This window comes from Pelophylax lessonae (assembly GCF_965119305.1).
Source record: "Pelophylax lessonae genome assembly, chromosome: 7".
In the NCBI taxonomy this organism is placed as follows: Eukaryota; Metazoa; Chordata; class Amphibia; order Anura; family Ranidae; genus Pelophylax; species Pelophylax lessonae.
This window is the reverse complement of record NC_138774.1, coordinates 70,932,636-70,949,636: the sequence shown is the minus strand read 5'-3', so window position 1 is coordinate 70,949,636 and position 17,001 is coordinate 70,932,636. Positions and strand designations below refer to the sequence as shown.

Genomic DNA, 17,001 nt, shown 5'->3' with positions numbered 1-17,001 from the left:
CGCTAGAAACAAAGAATGACCAACAATTTTGAAAAAAAAAAAAATAATTAATAAAAATAATATAATAAAAAAAAAAACAATATAATACTTACTGCTCTAAAATATACCCAATAAAAAATGTAAACAATCACATTTCTTCATCAATTTAGGCCAATATGTATTCTGCTACAAATTTATGATAAAAAAAATTCCAACAAGTGTATATTGATTGGTTACAGTGTGTACTAACTATGGGATATTTTTATTTATTTATTTTTTACTAGTAATGGCGGTAATCAGCGACTTATAACAGGACTGTGATAATGCAGCAGACAAATCGGACACCTAACTGACACTTAACTTTTTAGGGACCAGTGACACTAATACAGTGATCAGTGCTAAAAATATGGACTGTCACTGGCAGGGAAGGGGATAACATAAGGGGCTGTCAAAGGGTTAATTGTGTGCCTAGGGAGTGCTTACTAACTGTGGGGAAGGTGCTTTTACTACTTGAAGACATGGATCGGCGTTCCTGCTTCACATAAACACAGGATACATGTCTTCTGTACTCACAGAATGACAGTCTGCCTTGTTTACATAGTAACAAACGATCGGCGGGTCCCTGTGTAAAATCACAGCGGGAGGGAGCCGCCAGCGGTGGGCGCTCACGCCCAAAACAAAGGACAATCACTGCTATGGGACGGTTGTAAAGCGCTTAATAAAATGCTACACTATATACTTTTTCTGTGTGGGCTCCATGGTTTGAGCTTTATATGAAGAGAAAGGATCACCGGAACCTGATCTGGTGGAGTCTGAGGAATATAGGGAGATATATGTACCGGATGTGTATTTGCTTATACATTTCATCTATTTGGTGAGTGCATTGCAGAGGTGGTGGAGCGGTGCACTGTTGGTGACATCATGGAATTTTTTTTGCACTTGGGGACACTACTTATGCATTTAAGGAGGAAGATTGATATTCATCCTTGCACCTAATTTTGGAACTTTGTTTGCACTATTAGCCCTTTTTTAAGGAGGAAGATTGATATTCATCTCTGCACTTATGTTTGGGATTTTGTTTGCACTACTAGCACTTTCTTAAAAGGAAGATTGATATTCATTGTTTTGGGACTTCATCAGCACTTTGTAAGGATAGTTGCCACCTAGTGGCGATTACCCCTCATTACATGTATTGTTTATTTATGTTACATTTTTTTTTTTCGGGTTTAATTTGATGATTATGAATTGCAGCATTTTATTTATGCATGCTATTAATAGTTTGTATGTAGAATTTACTAGCGCTGCACTGACACTTTTTATATCTGCTTATAAGTTTGGCTGATTACCTTACTTTGTGCTAGCTGCTTTTGTTGCTTATTTGGAGCCATCACTCATTTTAATACACAAATGGTTAACTGTGTGCCTAGCAAGTGTTTGTGTGTTTACTGTGTGGTGCTTTTACTCAGGGATGTGACAGTTTTTACTCCCTGCTTCGCAGGGAGACAGAAACTGCCTCATCCCTGCTGTCAGGAGAGAGATCTGTGTTGATTACATACACAGAGCTCTCTCCCGTCTCCTGCTCTGCAGAGCAGCGTGTTCATGTATCATTGGCCGGGACCATGCATGTATCAGCATGTAAGGGAGCCATTGACGGCACAGCTGGGTGGACTGGATGGACTGGCTATGGAAAAGCAGGATTACGTATACTCTATATTATTATTATTATTATTAAACAGGATTTATATAGCGCCAACAGTTTGTTTATTATCAAAAGTATTGGGACGCCTGCCTTTACACGCACATGAACTTTAATGGCATCCCAGTCTTAGTCCCGTAGGGTTCAATATTGAGTTGGTCCACCTTTACAGCTATAACAGCTTCAACTCTTCTGGGAAGGCTGTCCATACGTTTTAGAAGTGTGTCTATGGGAATGTTTGACCATTCTTGCAGAAGCGCATTGTTGAGGTCAGGCACTGATGTTGGATGAGAAGGCCTGGCTCCCAGTCTCTAATTCATCACAAAGGTGTTCTACTGGGTTGAGGTCAGGATTCTGTGCAGGCCAGTCAAGTTCCTCCACCCCAAACTCACTCATCCATGTATTTTCGTACCTTTCTTTGTGCACCTGTGTGCAGTCCATCAAATGATTTGGACCAGTGCACAAAGCATAGTCTATAAAAACATAGATGAGCGAGTTTGGGGTGGAGGTACAATTTGGTAGATTGAATCTATGGACTATTGCACTTAACAATATATATATACGTTCAATATATAGCGCAGCTTTTGTTTTTAGTATTCTTTTGGGTGTCTGTCACACTTTAAGTTGCCACTTTGTTTTCTTATTATTTAGCGCAGTTACCCTTTTTACACAAATGATAGTGTAATGTTGACTTCATTCTAAGTGTAAATCACCAGACACAGTCTACCAAATATTTGTGGGAACAGTTTGGGGATGGCCCCTTCCTGTTCCAACATGAATGCGCACCAGTGCACAAAGCAATGTCCATAAAGACATGGATGAGAGAGTTTAGGATGGAGGAACTTGACTGGCCTGCACAGAGGCCTAAACTCTACCCGATAGAACACCTTTGGGATGAATTAGAGCAGAGACTGCGAGCCAGGCCTTCTCTCCAACATCAATGCCTGACCTCACAGATGTGCTTCCTGAAGAATGGGCAAACATTCCCATAGACACACTCCTAAACCTTGTGGACAGCCTTCCCAGAAGAGTTGAAGCTGTTATAGCTGTAAAGGGTGGGCCAACTCAATATTGAACCCTACAGACTAAAAATGCAATGCCATTAAAGTTCATGTGCATGTAAAGGCAGGTGTCCCAATACTTTTGGTAATATAGTGTATATATATATATATATATATATATATATATATATATATATATGTGATTCTGCTCAGACAGCCTACACTGTAGTAATAAAACGACAGTGCGCGATTGGCATGCGGATATAGAGTGAACATAGTACCTGTAGAAAAAGGCAGCAAAGCGGAGTGCTTCTTTAGGTCTCCGTTATTGTCCAGAAATCTGTTGGGGTAGAACACCTCTGGATCTGGAAACTGCTCCGGGTCTTTTAGTACAGTGGTCAGTAATGGGAATACATCTGTGCCCTGAGGAAATGTAAAGATTATATTAGAGCTTTATACACAGGTACATAGGAATCTCAGGCAGAGTTGTATAAAGTACTCGAAATCCATACTTGAGTAAAAGTACAAGTGCTCGATCAAAAAGTGACTTGAGTAGAAGTGGAAGAGCTCGATCAAAAAGTGACTTGAGTAGAAGTACTAAAGTATTCAAAATTTTTTGTACTTAAGTATTGCAAGTGTTTTTTTTAAAAATTTTGCTACTCAAGTACTGAAAGTAAAAGTACCAGTAGTTTTGAAAAAAAATTGCTACTCAAGTACTGAAAGTAAAAGTACAAGTACTGTGTTATGTAGTTATTAAAGAAAGAAGTCAAAAGTTTGAACATCATATTGTTTTTTATTATTTCAAATGCAGCTTTTATTTATACATACAGTAGCTTTTATTTTCGTATGCGCTGATAATACACATGTTTTGAGCTTCATGAAACCTGCCATCTACTGTTCTGGCAGTGGTAATTTTTATAATAATAACGAGTAACTATGCAGCAAAAAAAAAAAAAATATCGGAGTAGAAGTATTGAAATCATTGAAAAAATGTAGTGAAGTAAAAGTGGAAGTAGGAGAAAAAAGTTCTACTCTAGGAAAGTACAGATACCGCCTTTCAGTACTTAAGTACAGTAGTGAAGTAGTACTTAGTTACTATACATCTCTGATCTCAGGATATGTAAAATGACAACATTGTACCCTAAAGACATTCTCAGTGCTGTCATTTTACATACCCCAAGGCTGTGGTTGGGGGTCTCTGTCAATGACGTATAGGCCGGGGGGAGCAGCACAGGGCAGCTGGAAAGAGAAATTCCCAAAACACCTGAAAGTTTCAATTTTTTTTTTTTTTACCGAATCTCTAAATTTTGTGTGGCACGACCCCCTTGAGAGCTGCTGGTTAGTGGGATATCCTCTGCACTCCCCTGACCCTGACAAGCGTCCAACCCGCTAGGCACTATAGGTTCAGAGATTTTATGGAAAATTCTTTAAGAATACACTTGACACAACAAAATACAAGTTTATCTGTTTACTGGGGTAAAAAGGTAAATCAAACAACTGAATGAGAACAGATAAAATGTTGTAGTAACAGTTAGTGCCGTGTTACTCCACCAAACCCCCAATAATTCAAAAAGGGGCCTGGAAGACTGACACCGCAGGAAATAAATGCTTGACTCACAAGTGATACATGAATGACTGAAGAAATTATCAGCTTCCACTGTCAGAGTTATGAACAAATGTAATAGCCATAAACCTTAATCTGCTTCTACTAAAACTAGGCCTAGAGTTGCCTTACATTTAACTAGCGAGATTCTATCATATGTCAGAGGATCCCCTTTAAGAATTATGAAAGGTGAAGTTCCTGCTCTAGCAAGGCCGTGCAGAATCTTCAACGGCAGTTGGAGCTCTTTATCACTCTTCTATGTGATATTTGTAATGCAGGTGTAATGGTGTCTTTAAAATCCTAACTGATGTGGGAGCCATGACACCATGACTGACAAAAATAAATCATGGCCCTGCTGTTAGGCAGACAAAGCCCACTATGCATTTACCTAGCACCTACCTGTAGGGTGCTACACCCATCCCCACAATCCTTCACTCTGCACCCCCTGCATCCCCAATTACTCCACACTCTGCATCATCTAATACCCTGCAACTCCTGCATCCCCCCGGATACATCTTACTCTGCACCACCAACATCCCCAAATAATTCTCTCCCAGCACCCCCTTTATCCACTAATACACCTCACTCTGCATTCCCTATATGCCCTATTATACCTCACTCTGCATCCCCTGTATCCCCCATTATACCTCATTCTGCATCCCCTGTATCCCGCAATACATCTCACTCTGCATCACCTGTATCCCCCATTATACCTCATTCTGCATCCCCTGTATCCCCCAATACACCTCACTCTGCCTCACCCGTATCCCTCATTACACCTCACTCTGCATCACCTGTATCCCCCATTACACCTCACTCTGCCTCACCTGTATCGACCAATACACCTCAGTCTGCATCCCCTTTATCCCCCCAATACACCTCAGTCTGCATCCCCTGTATCCCCCATATACCTCACTCTGCATCACCTGTATCCCTCATTACACCTCACTCTGCATCCACTGTATCCCCCCTTACATCTCACTCTGCATTCTCCAATAATTCTCACTCAGCACCCCCTGTATCCCCCATTATACCTCACTCTGCATCCACTGTATCCCCCTTTACACCTCACTCTGCATCCCCTGTATCCCCCAATACATCTCACTCTGCATCCCATGTATCCCCCATTACACCTCACTCTGCACCCCCTGTATCCCTCATTACACCTCACTCTGCATCCCCTGTATCCCCCAATACATCTCACTCTGCATCCTATGTATCCCCCATTACACCTCACTCTGCACCCCCTGTATCCCCCATTACACCTCACTCTGCATCCCCTGTATCCCCCAATACATCTCACTCTGCATCCCATGTATCCCCCATTACACCTCACTCTGCACCCCCTGTATCCCCCATTACACCTCACTCTGCATCCCCCAATAATTCATACCCAGCACCCCCCGCTTCCCCCATTACACCTCACTCTGCATCCCCTGTATCCCCCATTATATCTCACTCTGCATCCCCTGTATCCCCAATACATCTCTCTCTGCATCCCCCAATAATTCTCACTCTGCATCCCCTGTATCCCCCTTTACACCTCACTCTGCACCCCCATATGCCCCATTACACCTCACTCTGCATCCCCCGCATCCCCCATTATATCTCACTCTGCCTCCCCCAATATTTCTCACTCAGCACCCCCTGTATCCCCCATTACACATCACTCTGCATCCCCTGTATCCCCCATTACACCTCACTCTGCACCCCCTGTATCCCCAATACATCTCACTCTGCATCCCCCAATAATTCTCACTCTGCATCCCCTGTATCCTCCATTAAACCTCACTCTGCATCCCCCGCATCCCCCATTACACCTCACTCTGCATCCCCCAATATTTCTCACTCAGCACCCCCTGTATCCCCCATTACACATCGCTCTGCATCCCCTGTATCCCCCATTACACATCACTCTGCATCCCCTGTGCCCCCCATTACACATCACTCTGCATCACCTGTATCCCTCATTACACCTCATTCTGCACCCCCCAATAATTCTCACTCCACACCCCCTGTATCCCCCATTACACCTCCCTCTGCATCCCCTGTATCCAACATTACACCTCATTCTGCACGATCTGTAAATTCAAATCTGCCGGGCACTGCACACTGACTCACTTGAGGAGGAATGTTCTTGTTCAGAGGACGTCCCATAGCCTTGTGTGTTCAGTCTGAGCGTGCTGAGTGCGAGGGCGGGGCATACGGGAGGGGCGGGGCGGGGCATACCTGAAGTTACGCTATTCATTGGACAGGCACAGTCAGAGGCCAGCCCCCGCCACAGTTCGCCCAATCACAGGGCGCCCGCCGGCCATCCTGAGCTCGAAGGGAAGATAATAATGACGGCTGGACTCACTCAGGGAGACAAGAATAAAGGTCAGACGGCCCCTCCTACCTCCCCCACACTCCCCCACTGGCCAGGACAAGTCCCGGCAGTGTAAATTTGCCGGGAAAAGGTCCTATTTGGCGGACTGTCCCGTCAAAAACGGGACAGTAGGCAACTATGCTGTCAGTGTATTATGGATGCAGGGTTATACTTGTGATTTACAGGTGTCACCAGGCACTCTTGCACAGCCGCAATGTCCACATGTGACTGTCGGATCCCCAGGCAGGACCTCTCCTCACGGTGCTGCATCACTGGGGATACTCAGCTCTCGCTGTTCCGGTCAGTCAGTTCACCGCTACCCACTCTCCTCTCAGCTCATCTGGATCCGCCACCTCCCTATGACCACCAGCATCCACTCCGCTGAGGACGGGCTCCACTTGCTCTAGGCCGCACTCTCAGGCCTCCATCACTGACTGTCCTCCGGCAGTTCCCTCTCTTTGATTCGTCCTCCACGAGTCCCAGAAGCAAGAGACCGCGCGCTCGGCCCCGCCCAGAAGTATATTCATTCTCCCATGATCCTCCATGAGTCCCACAGCTCCCTGGGAGTATACTGTAGTTCCGCCTGCCATCCATGTAACCATTCACCTTCTTCACCAGACTATATCTCCCACAATCCAAATCGTCCATTTCCAGAGGAAAGCCGATCCTTCTCATTAATTTTTAAAGGAGTTCTCCAACAGTGTCTGAACGGTAACTCAGATATATATATATTCATAACATATGTATATACATACAGTAGTAGTCCCAGCTTGGCTACATCTGTATTTTTAAATAAAGGGGACAAGCAAAGCACTAATACATGTAAATATAAAATATAACTGTATTATGTTTTGGTGACAGGTTCTTTAACCACTTCAGCTCCAGAAGGTTTACCCCCCTTCATGACCAGGCCATTTTTTGCGATACGGCACGTATTACTTTAATTGACAATTGCGCGGTTCTGCGACGCTATACCCAAATAAAATTAATGTCCTTTTTTTCCACAAATAGAGCTTTCTTTTGGTGGTATTTGATCACCTCTGTGGTTTTTATTTTGTGCGCTATAAACTAAAGAAGACCAACAATTTAAAAAAAAAAAAAAAAAATTGCTCCCAGGAGTCAATGCGCCTGCATCGGCCCTGCTCATCACTTCCAGTGCAGGCACGTTATTTCCTGCTAAACAGCTTCAGGGCATTCTTGGACTCTGACGTCACCAAAGAGGATGCTCCGGCTTCAGCTGAACACACCTGAGATGGCAACGCTGGACAAGACATTTTCAAGGTAAGTATTTCTTCTAAAAGGTAAGTGAAACCAGCGACAGTTCAGAAGCTATCGTTGCTGAAATGCCCTAGCCCTGACTGTCCCAGGGGTATTTTTATCTAAAAAATGTTTTTCAGGGTGAAACTCCGCTTTAACATCAGGGGCAATCAAAGGGTTAACTATGTGCCTGACCAGTGTTTTACTACTGTGTGAGAGGTGTTTGTAGTGGGAGAAGGCATGGATTGGTGCCCCTGCTTAACAGAGAAAAAGGATCCATGTCTTCTGTAGTGACAGAACGGCGATCTGCCTTGTTTGCCTAGGAAGACCACCGTTCTGTCACTGTCACTGTAGACACCGAGCCGCCGTACCTGCCAATCAGCTCCTGTTATGTCTAATCATAGTGGGAGCGGGCCACTGGGGCCACGGGTGCATGCCCCAAACCAGGAAGCGTGGGATCACGTACTAGGTACATGATCCTGCGCAACTTTGCAATAGCAACACAAACAGCAATAAAAACCTAATCCAGGTTCCAAACCTTTCCAAATCAATCTTAAAGCGGAGTTCCAGCCATTTACTCACCTGTCCAACGGTCCAGCGATGCGGCCGCCGGAAGCCTCGATCCTCTCCCTCGGCGCCGGCATCACTGCTGTGGGCACCCGGCTGTTACAGTTTGCGGCTTCACAGCCGGGTACCCACTGCGCATGCGCGAGTCGCGCTGCGCGCCGTGATTGGCCGGCAATCTTCTGGGACCTCTGACGTGTCCCAGAAGATTGCAGGGAGGGAGGGGGAGAGGAGAACTTCCGCTCAGGGCGCCGCGGCGCTCCGAGCGGAAGTGGGAGCGGGTACCTGTCAAAACTAGGTACCCGCTCCCCCCCCCAAAAAATGACATGCCAAATGTGGCATGTCGGGGGGTCAGGACTCCCTAAAGCGGAAGTTCCACTTTTGGGTGGAACTCCGCTTTAAGTTCCAGAACCGCGGAAAAATGTGGAACGCCTTTGGGATGCTATTATTTCTTAATGGCACCCCAAACACAGGGTGGTTTTGCTGCAAATGTGAAGCAACAAAATGTGCTATAATTGCGGCAAAAATCCCAACGCCAAACACTCTCGACTTTCTGCCAAGATCTGGTATATGAGCTTCTTTGGAATGTTTTTTGGAGCGGAGGGAAGCCCAGTTAAACGAATACTGCTGCTCCAAAAACACTCCACTCCACGACCTGCATGACTGAGTTTGCTGTGCAGGCTACAGTCAGGCAGTTGGAGATGTTGGGTTGGAAAGAAAGGGTAAGGCAGACCTTATTGGATTACCAGGGGGGTAGGGTATGGCTGGGGTGGGGCACCAGTGGTCTACCAGAAGGGTGGAGCTGCTAGTGGGTCAGCCAGGTCAGCAAGGAAGACACTTTCCCATCCTCCCTCCACTCACCTTTACTGCATTGTTTGCAAGGGTCGTTTTTCCATTGTGTCTTGCACTAAGAGGGCAATGGGTGCTGTAAGGGGATTTTTTTAGGGGTGTTTGTTGCATCGGGTTGGTTTTGCATTTTGTCATAGCAATAGGGCATCTTTTTGAAGGCGGGCATGGCCAAAAACAATAAGTGAAGTGTAAAGGGTTGGGCCCATCTCGGTATGGGTGTACCTTCCTTATTCAGTGACGTCAATAAGGGGCTATCGGTTAGCGGGCTGCATCATGTGTTTAAACTAGTAACAATTGTCCCTGAGCTGGTGTAACTGTGGCTGGGGGCTGGGATAGGAACCTGGTGGTTGATACAGCCAATGCAATAGAGGAAAACGTGCCTTCATTAACCTAAGATTCAGAAAAATATTCAGTCAAATACATTATGGTTTGAAATGTTTCTGTTTATACAGAATGGCATTTAAAAAGTTACTTATGGTTCTTAATAAAATGGCTGCTATGGCCATTTAAATCCAAATTATATGGTTGTGTCATTATTATGGTAGACAGGTTGTATATGATTAATAGAGGTAAGCCATGGCAGCCACCACATCTGCAATACTTCAGCCAAGCTTTGATATGTTACAAAAAACAAAACAGGTTTATACTTATCTGCTCTTTGTAAGGAACTCGTCACGGGTCCCCCACTGGCTCCTCCCTTCTGGCAAGTGCCCCTATAGAAAGCCACTTTCTATGGGGGCACTCATGCAGGATCGCCCCTGAGCCTCACTGTCTGCATCTATTGACACAGACAGCAGAACTCAGCACTGACCCCCCCCCCCCCCCGCGCTCCAATATTCTTCCAATATTATTGCCTATTTGTTTTTAATTATGACCCCCAAGGAGAGGATATTGTATTAATATCAGATTATAATGGAAAGACCCTTAAGTTCTTTCTAGACTTGGTGAAGGGGGCACCCCCAAAATACATTGGCAAATTTTTGGGCTGTCCCCTGACTTTTATTGTAATAAAGTCATCTCTGGACCTCTTAACAGCCGCATGGTGCTTCAATTTTAATTTTTCTTACATTACATGACAAATCAAGAAGACCATGGAGATCCTCTGGGGCATTCAAGCTGCCTGTCTGGGAACCAGATCATTTACATCAACATCAATACTTTTAAGACAGCAATACCAGTAAAATAATCCTACAGGTCCATTTTTCCACTTGCCTTAACTAAGCCCCATGTTGGACAATATAAAAGCTTACATGGGATTTATGACTTTCTCTCACTCATAGATTTCTCTCATAGATTGCCAAATTATAACCATTCAATCGGTGCAACACAATCAAAATGGGGGTGCAGACTAATTTTAAACCTTTTTAAATCAAAGGATGTTTTTATGTCTGTGAATCCTGGGGGTAGTTAAATAGAACCGGAGTCTATTTGCTGTATTCGCTACAGTACATTCATATGACACAGCTCCCCCCACCTCCAAAATATGTCTCATTTACTGTACCACAAGAGTCTCACAAACACATATAAATCCTGTGGCCTGGCTCTGCTCTGCGAATTGCATCATAACTATATATGTACATATACAGTATATATATGCACTGTTAGTGGAAGACCAGTCCCATCTGTCTGTCTCCAGTGCCTGGCTGATGGACGAGTATGGTGACAGAAGGTAGATAAACCCCCAGCTGACAACAGGCATGGCATGGTAGGAGTGCTACAGGGTAGCTTGAAGAGGTTTTTGTTGAGGCTCAAGCACACCCCTGGAACTTTTCCTGTTCAAATGTAACAAATTTACTACATTTTGGAAAATAAATATCCTGTGCACCTTTCTTAGGCCCCGTTCACATAGGGGCGACGCTACTTCGCACCGCGACCTCGGAGGTCGCGGTGCGAGCAGCGCGCCGCTACCTCGGAGCGGCCGCCACGGACTTCATAACATTGAAGTCTATGGCGGTCGCCTCCGGGTCGCCCCAAAGAAGCTCCGGACCCTTTTTCTAGGTCGGAGCGACTTGTGTCGCTCCTATTAGAACGGGTCCGCAGCTTCCCTATGGGAGGCGACCTGCGGCGACCTGTGAGGCGACCAGGTCGCCTCACAGGTCGCCCTAGTGTGAACCGGCACTCAACCACTTGCCTACCAGTCACGTACCTGGTACGTCATTGGCTTTCAAGTGGTTGTCCCGGGATGATGCCTGTAGCTGCGGACATCATCCCGGTACTGTTTTTAAAAGCCGGCGGTCTGCTCCCTTGTAATAGCATTAGCTAGCTGCTCGATTGCTATTGCAAGCAATGGGACCGGGGGGACCCTCTCCTCCTACTGCTTTCTGCGGCTTGCTCGGGCTCTCCCGTCCCACCAGGAGACACGAGCTACCAGCCAGCGTGTCCACCAGTTACTCGGACACCTGAAGAAAGTCGGGTTCAGCTTTGATTGGGTCTCCGCTATGGTAACCCGGAAGCAATGACATGACATCACTTCCGGTTTACCTGGATGTAATCGGCGCCATTTTAAAAAAATCAAAAGCATTCACAAACGCCGATCTTGGTACTTTTAAGTGTAGAAGAAGGATTTGGGGTCTTATTGACCCCAGAGATCCCTCCATAAAGAAGTACCTATCCCAGGCCTATTGCTGCTACAAGGATGTTTAGAATCCTTGTGACAGCAATAAAAGTGATACAAAAAAAATATAATTTTTTTTTTAAAGTGCCCCTGTCCCCCCCGTTCTCACGCACGAAAGCACACAAACAGCATTTGTCCCATACATGCAAGATATCACCACGAATGTCAGATCATGGGCAGTAAGACTAGCACCAGACCTCCTCTGTACATCTAAAGTGGTAACCTGTAAAGGCTTTAAAAGCGTTGCCTATGGATAGGAAAAATGTAGGTAGTTTGACGCCGTGTGACATGTTTATCTATTTACTCGGCGTAACATCGTCTTTTAAAATTTCCAAAAAGTAATGTTTTATGTATTGTGTTTTTTTGCATTCAAATTTAAAGAAGGGTATTTTTTTCCCCAAAATATTGTGTTTGAAAAACCTCTGCGCAAATACCATGTGACATAAAAAATTGCAAAACCTACCAATTTATTCTCTAGGGCCTCTGTTTTAAACATATATACAGTTAAGGGGTTCAAAAAAAATTTGTAACAAAAAAAAAAATTGATTGTTACATGGATACAAAAAGGGACAGAAAAAGTCTGATCGTCAAGTGGTTTTAAATCAATCCCAGTTCATAGCTATTGTCTGAAATCTAGAGCAGCAGGGTACTGTCTGAAGGAGACTTCCTTCCCCCCTACATTACTTAAGAGATTATTCCTTTTCCTCCAAATGGTGTTTCAAAAAACAATAGCAGGCACAGGTAAGTAGTTTTTACTGTACATACTTATAGTTGAGATAGGCACTTTGATTTTATTTATATGGCTACCTTATGGTCTTTACCTTGGGGATTAGGTAGTCCCGTAAGAAAGTGTCCTCTGTTGTGCAGTGTGGAAGTCCAGTTGGGATAATATCAGCAAATCGCTGGATTTCATGGATTACGGCCTCAGTGTAAGGCATCTTGTATCGGTCTTCTGCTGATGGAGACTGTTGACCAATCACTTGATCAATCTCATTCTGGACCTTAACTGAACAATAGGTTTAGGATATTATTGCACCCGAAATTCTATGCAGTAGAAAAAGAACATATAGATATGAAACAATCAAAGTTCACCCTTTGCCATGTGTTAATCTGCAGATAAGTTTTCTGTAGGTGAATGCAGTTTGCAAACCCTGTTACCACATTTCTGCTCCTCATTCCTTTTACAGTATATAATCTTATTTTTCACTGTATGTGTTCAGACTTAACAGTTGAGGTTCCTATAGATAAAAGATGACAGTTTCCAAGTTTAAGGTGTACGTTTATGAAACTGAGACTTTTGCTCTCAGTTCACTTCTCGGCAGTTCTCAGAAGAAAATTATCTTCTCTGGCACCTTGTTTATGAAGCAGAGAACTTCAGTTCTCAGAGGGAGAGCAGAGGAGAAGTTTCTCCTCCGAAAACGGCAAAGATCCATGTAAAAGTCAATGGGCTGCTTGTAATCTTGTGAGACATAACGAGATTACAGTACAAGAAAAATCACGGAAACAATCTGGTGCCCGTTTATTAACCAGCGGTAAATTATCACTGCTGATTACATGGGCATTCCCAGAGGAGACCCCCACCTAATGTTAATAAAATAATTAGCCCCCCTACACAAAAAAAAATAATAAATATATATATATATATATATATATATATACACGTACATACACACACACACACACATAAACACTATGTATATATATATATATATATATATATATATATATATATATATATATATATATACATAAATAAATAAATAAATAATGGCAGGGGGACGTGTTTACTGTCTTGGGGGGACCTTTGGGCTGGTGAATCTGGGGATGTAAATTCTGGCATAGACCACCAGTGAAGTGCGGAGATCGCAACTTCATAAACTGGCCGTTTTTGTGTCAGTCAATGACAGATTCTCCATGTGTGGAGATGATCAGCGGAGAACATGTTCTCCCCTCCATCATCTCTGTTTCATAGACTAAAAATGATCCAAGATGAGCTGTGATCATCAGGTTCGCTGCTCATCTCAGTTTCATTAACGGACACAGTGGCGGAACTACCAGGGTCGCAACAGTCACACTTGCAACCAGGTCCTGGTGTTCCGCCACTGTCTGGGGGCCCCAGCGGGGTTGCTAGTCACAGAGCTCTGAGCTGAGAGCATCTCTCTCTCATATAGCTCAGAGCCAGCATTGACAGGTCCCCCACCTACCTTCCTTCTCCCTAGTACGGATGGGAGAGGAGACAGCCGATCTGATCCTTCTCCCCCCTCCCCTCCCCTCCCCATCCCACCTGTGCGCACTGCAGAATATGTGAGCTTCACACTTCATAAAGTGCACACAGGAGGAGAGAGTTGGGGGGGGGGGTCAGATTGGCTGTCTCCTCTCCCATCCATATGAGGGAGAAGGGAGGTAGGAGGGGGACCTGTCAATGTCGGCTCTGAGCTATGTGAGAGAAATGCTCTCAACTCAAAGCCCTGCTGAGGAGGCAGGTGGCATTGATAAGCACTGATAGGCAGGGCTGATAGGAGGCACTAATGGGAACTAATAACTGGGACTGATGAGCATTGATAGGCAGCATTGATGAGCACTGATAGGCTGCACTGATAGGTGGCACTGATGGGCATTTATGATCACTGATAGGTGGCGCTAACGGGCACTGAACTGAATAGGCGGCATTAATGAGCACTGATAGGTGGAACTGATGGCCACAGATAGGCAGCACGGATGGGCATTGACGAGCACTGATAGGCGGCATTGATGTCCTCCTCCCTCACCCTAGAGCCCCCATTAGAAGTCTTACGCTGCCTCAGGGAAGGCCCTGCTGTAGCTTCCACCTAAGACCTGCATTAATCTGCCCCTTTGGCAGCCTCAGCTAATCTAGATGGTTTCGATACATTTAAAACCCTGGGAGCTTGAGACACTACTGGGGAAGAAAATACAACAGAAGTAGACACACGAGGGACCACATCTTCAGATCTGGAAACTGACACCTGGGAGCGCCCATCATTCCTCCTCCTCCATCCTCAACAGCTCTTCCACTATCTCTGGCTAATTTTTGGAGGGCTTCAGGGCAAAGGCTATAGGGATGACCCATCTTGTCACACAAATTACAACGAATAGGGTTGCAGTCTTTTGCCACATGCTCTGGGCCCTGAAAGAGGGAACATCTCTACACAGAACATGAGCTTGAAAAATGTCCTTTTTCACCACAGCGATGGCAAAGCTATGGTGGTCCAGCATAAAAAGTGATGATCCTGCCCCTAACCTACGAAAGCTGACAAAGGGATGTGCTGAACTACATTTCCCATGACATGCAATTTTACTAGCACTGTCTAAGCCCCCGTCCAAGCCCCTGTCCAAACCTCCCTATCATCTGAAACTTATGTCAGAGGTGCTTGGACATCTGCATATCTCCCCAACCACACTGCTAGATCTGCAGAGGGAATGCACTCATTACACACTAATATAGTGACATTTTTGTATAGTGGCTAATGAGATACTACCTTAGGTGACAATCCTGCCCATCTTGGGAATTCTTTCCACCTTTGCTCATACCTCTCCCAAAAGATGTCCAATACTTCCGCCTTAACAAAATATTCCAATGACCCAACTGGGCTGATAAGGGCAAAAATCTCCTCTGCTTTAAACCCTATCCCCAGAATTCGGTCCACCACATCCCTCCTGTTTGGGGAGGCCTTGTCCTATCCACCTCAATTGAACTACATTGTGGCGCCTAAGGGAGCTACCAGACGTTGCCACATTGGCTTGGCTTCCACTTACATCACCAATTGTGACTGCAGAATAGCTGGCCCTACTTACCCTAGGGATAGGTGCAGTCACTGCTACAGCATTCATTGCTCCATCCTGCACACCACTTTTAGTTACTGATCCCTCTATAGCATTATTATCACAGGTAGATGGAGCAGAGGCTCCTGACACAGAAACAGCAATAACATTACTATTGTCAATTCTTGCTTTATTACCTGCAACTAAGGGGTTACCAACAATTGAAATGTCCTCCTTCACAGCAGAGTCCATACACCCTTCACTGGCTGGCTGAATACAGGTGGGATTAACAGCCTCAGCCAGGCAGTGCTCTCCAAAGCCCTCTGCTGCACCATCCATAGGAACTACACCTCCATTTTGCTGCACAGGTAAATCGTAAATAAAAACAGCATTTTCTTTCATCTTTGGCTTTAAAGGCTTTGCGGGGACATCATTATCCTCTTCTTCATCCTCTGAGACACCCGGCAGGGCAAACCTGCAGCCATGTAAAGGTGATTCCATCTCCGTAATACATTTTAGCATACCTGATAATCTCCACAGGCTCAGATGGGTCACCTTGCTCCACAGGCTGTTAGGGGGATAAGGGTACAGATTTTCTGGACCCGATGGCACAATGCCGGTCAAATCATCAGCCCCAGCCTGATTGGCAGAACTTTCATCACTTTGCACAAGCATATCGGCATTTGGTGCAGGATGCAAAGATTTTTCAGCATGCTGGGCAGAAGCTCGATCCATTACCAGGGAAACATTTTTATAGGATACTGATTGTGGTTTCTCATGCCCTGATGATGCATGTACTCCACTGCCCTCCATGGGCCCTCTAAAGGATTGCGCGGAACCAATCCTCATTGTTATATTTTTTCTTTGAAAGCCCCACTGGTTTCCTTTAATGTGGCCACCAGCAGACTCTGCTTCTTAGCATCCAAAGCCTTTAACTTATGCCGCATCTGCTGTCTCTTAGAACTGTGAAGCTGATCACTAGCAATGTTTAAAGTCAAACCTTAACTTTGCCACTACCTCCTCCTCCTTGGCAACTCTCGTAATCCTCGCACAAACTTTCTCCCTGTAGGTCGCCAAGCTGTCGCCTTTAGCTGGGCCATTTCCCAGGTCCTCAAACACTGGTATGGGAGGACCGGTACTATGGCCATCCGGGAGATCTTCCCCTGGGTCCAACCCAGGCTCCTGCATCCACTCTGGGTATAGGAAACAATCAAACTCCCCTGGATCAGCAGCCCTAACTGGAGCTCAAGAGAGCAACAGTAGTGCAGCCACACTCTTTGCAGCTATAACAGC

General features: G+C 45.1%; 1 protein-coding gene across 1 annotated transcript in view; it reads right to left on the bottom strand.

The window, feature by feature from the left end:
- The window catches only part of LOC309560470 (uncharacterized protein), a 257,648-nt gene that overhangs the window by 92,062 nt on the left and 148,585 nt on the right, over positions 1-17,001 (bottom strand). Inside the window, exons 7-8 of the mRNA XM_082264103.1 lie at positions 12,750-12,934; positions 2,958-3,099 (exon numbers count right to left, since the gene is read on the bottom strand). Of these exons, the coding sequence (XP_082120229.1) occupies positions 2,958-3,099; positions 12,750-12,934 (327 nt within the window). The remainder of the gene's footprint in view (positions 1-2,957; positions 3,100-12,749; positions 12,935-17,001) is intronic.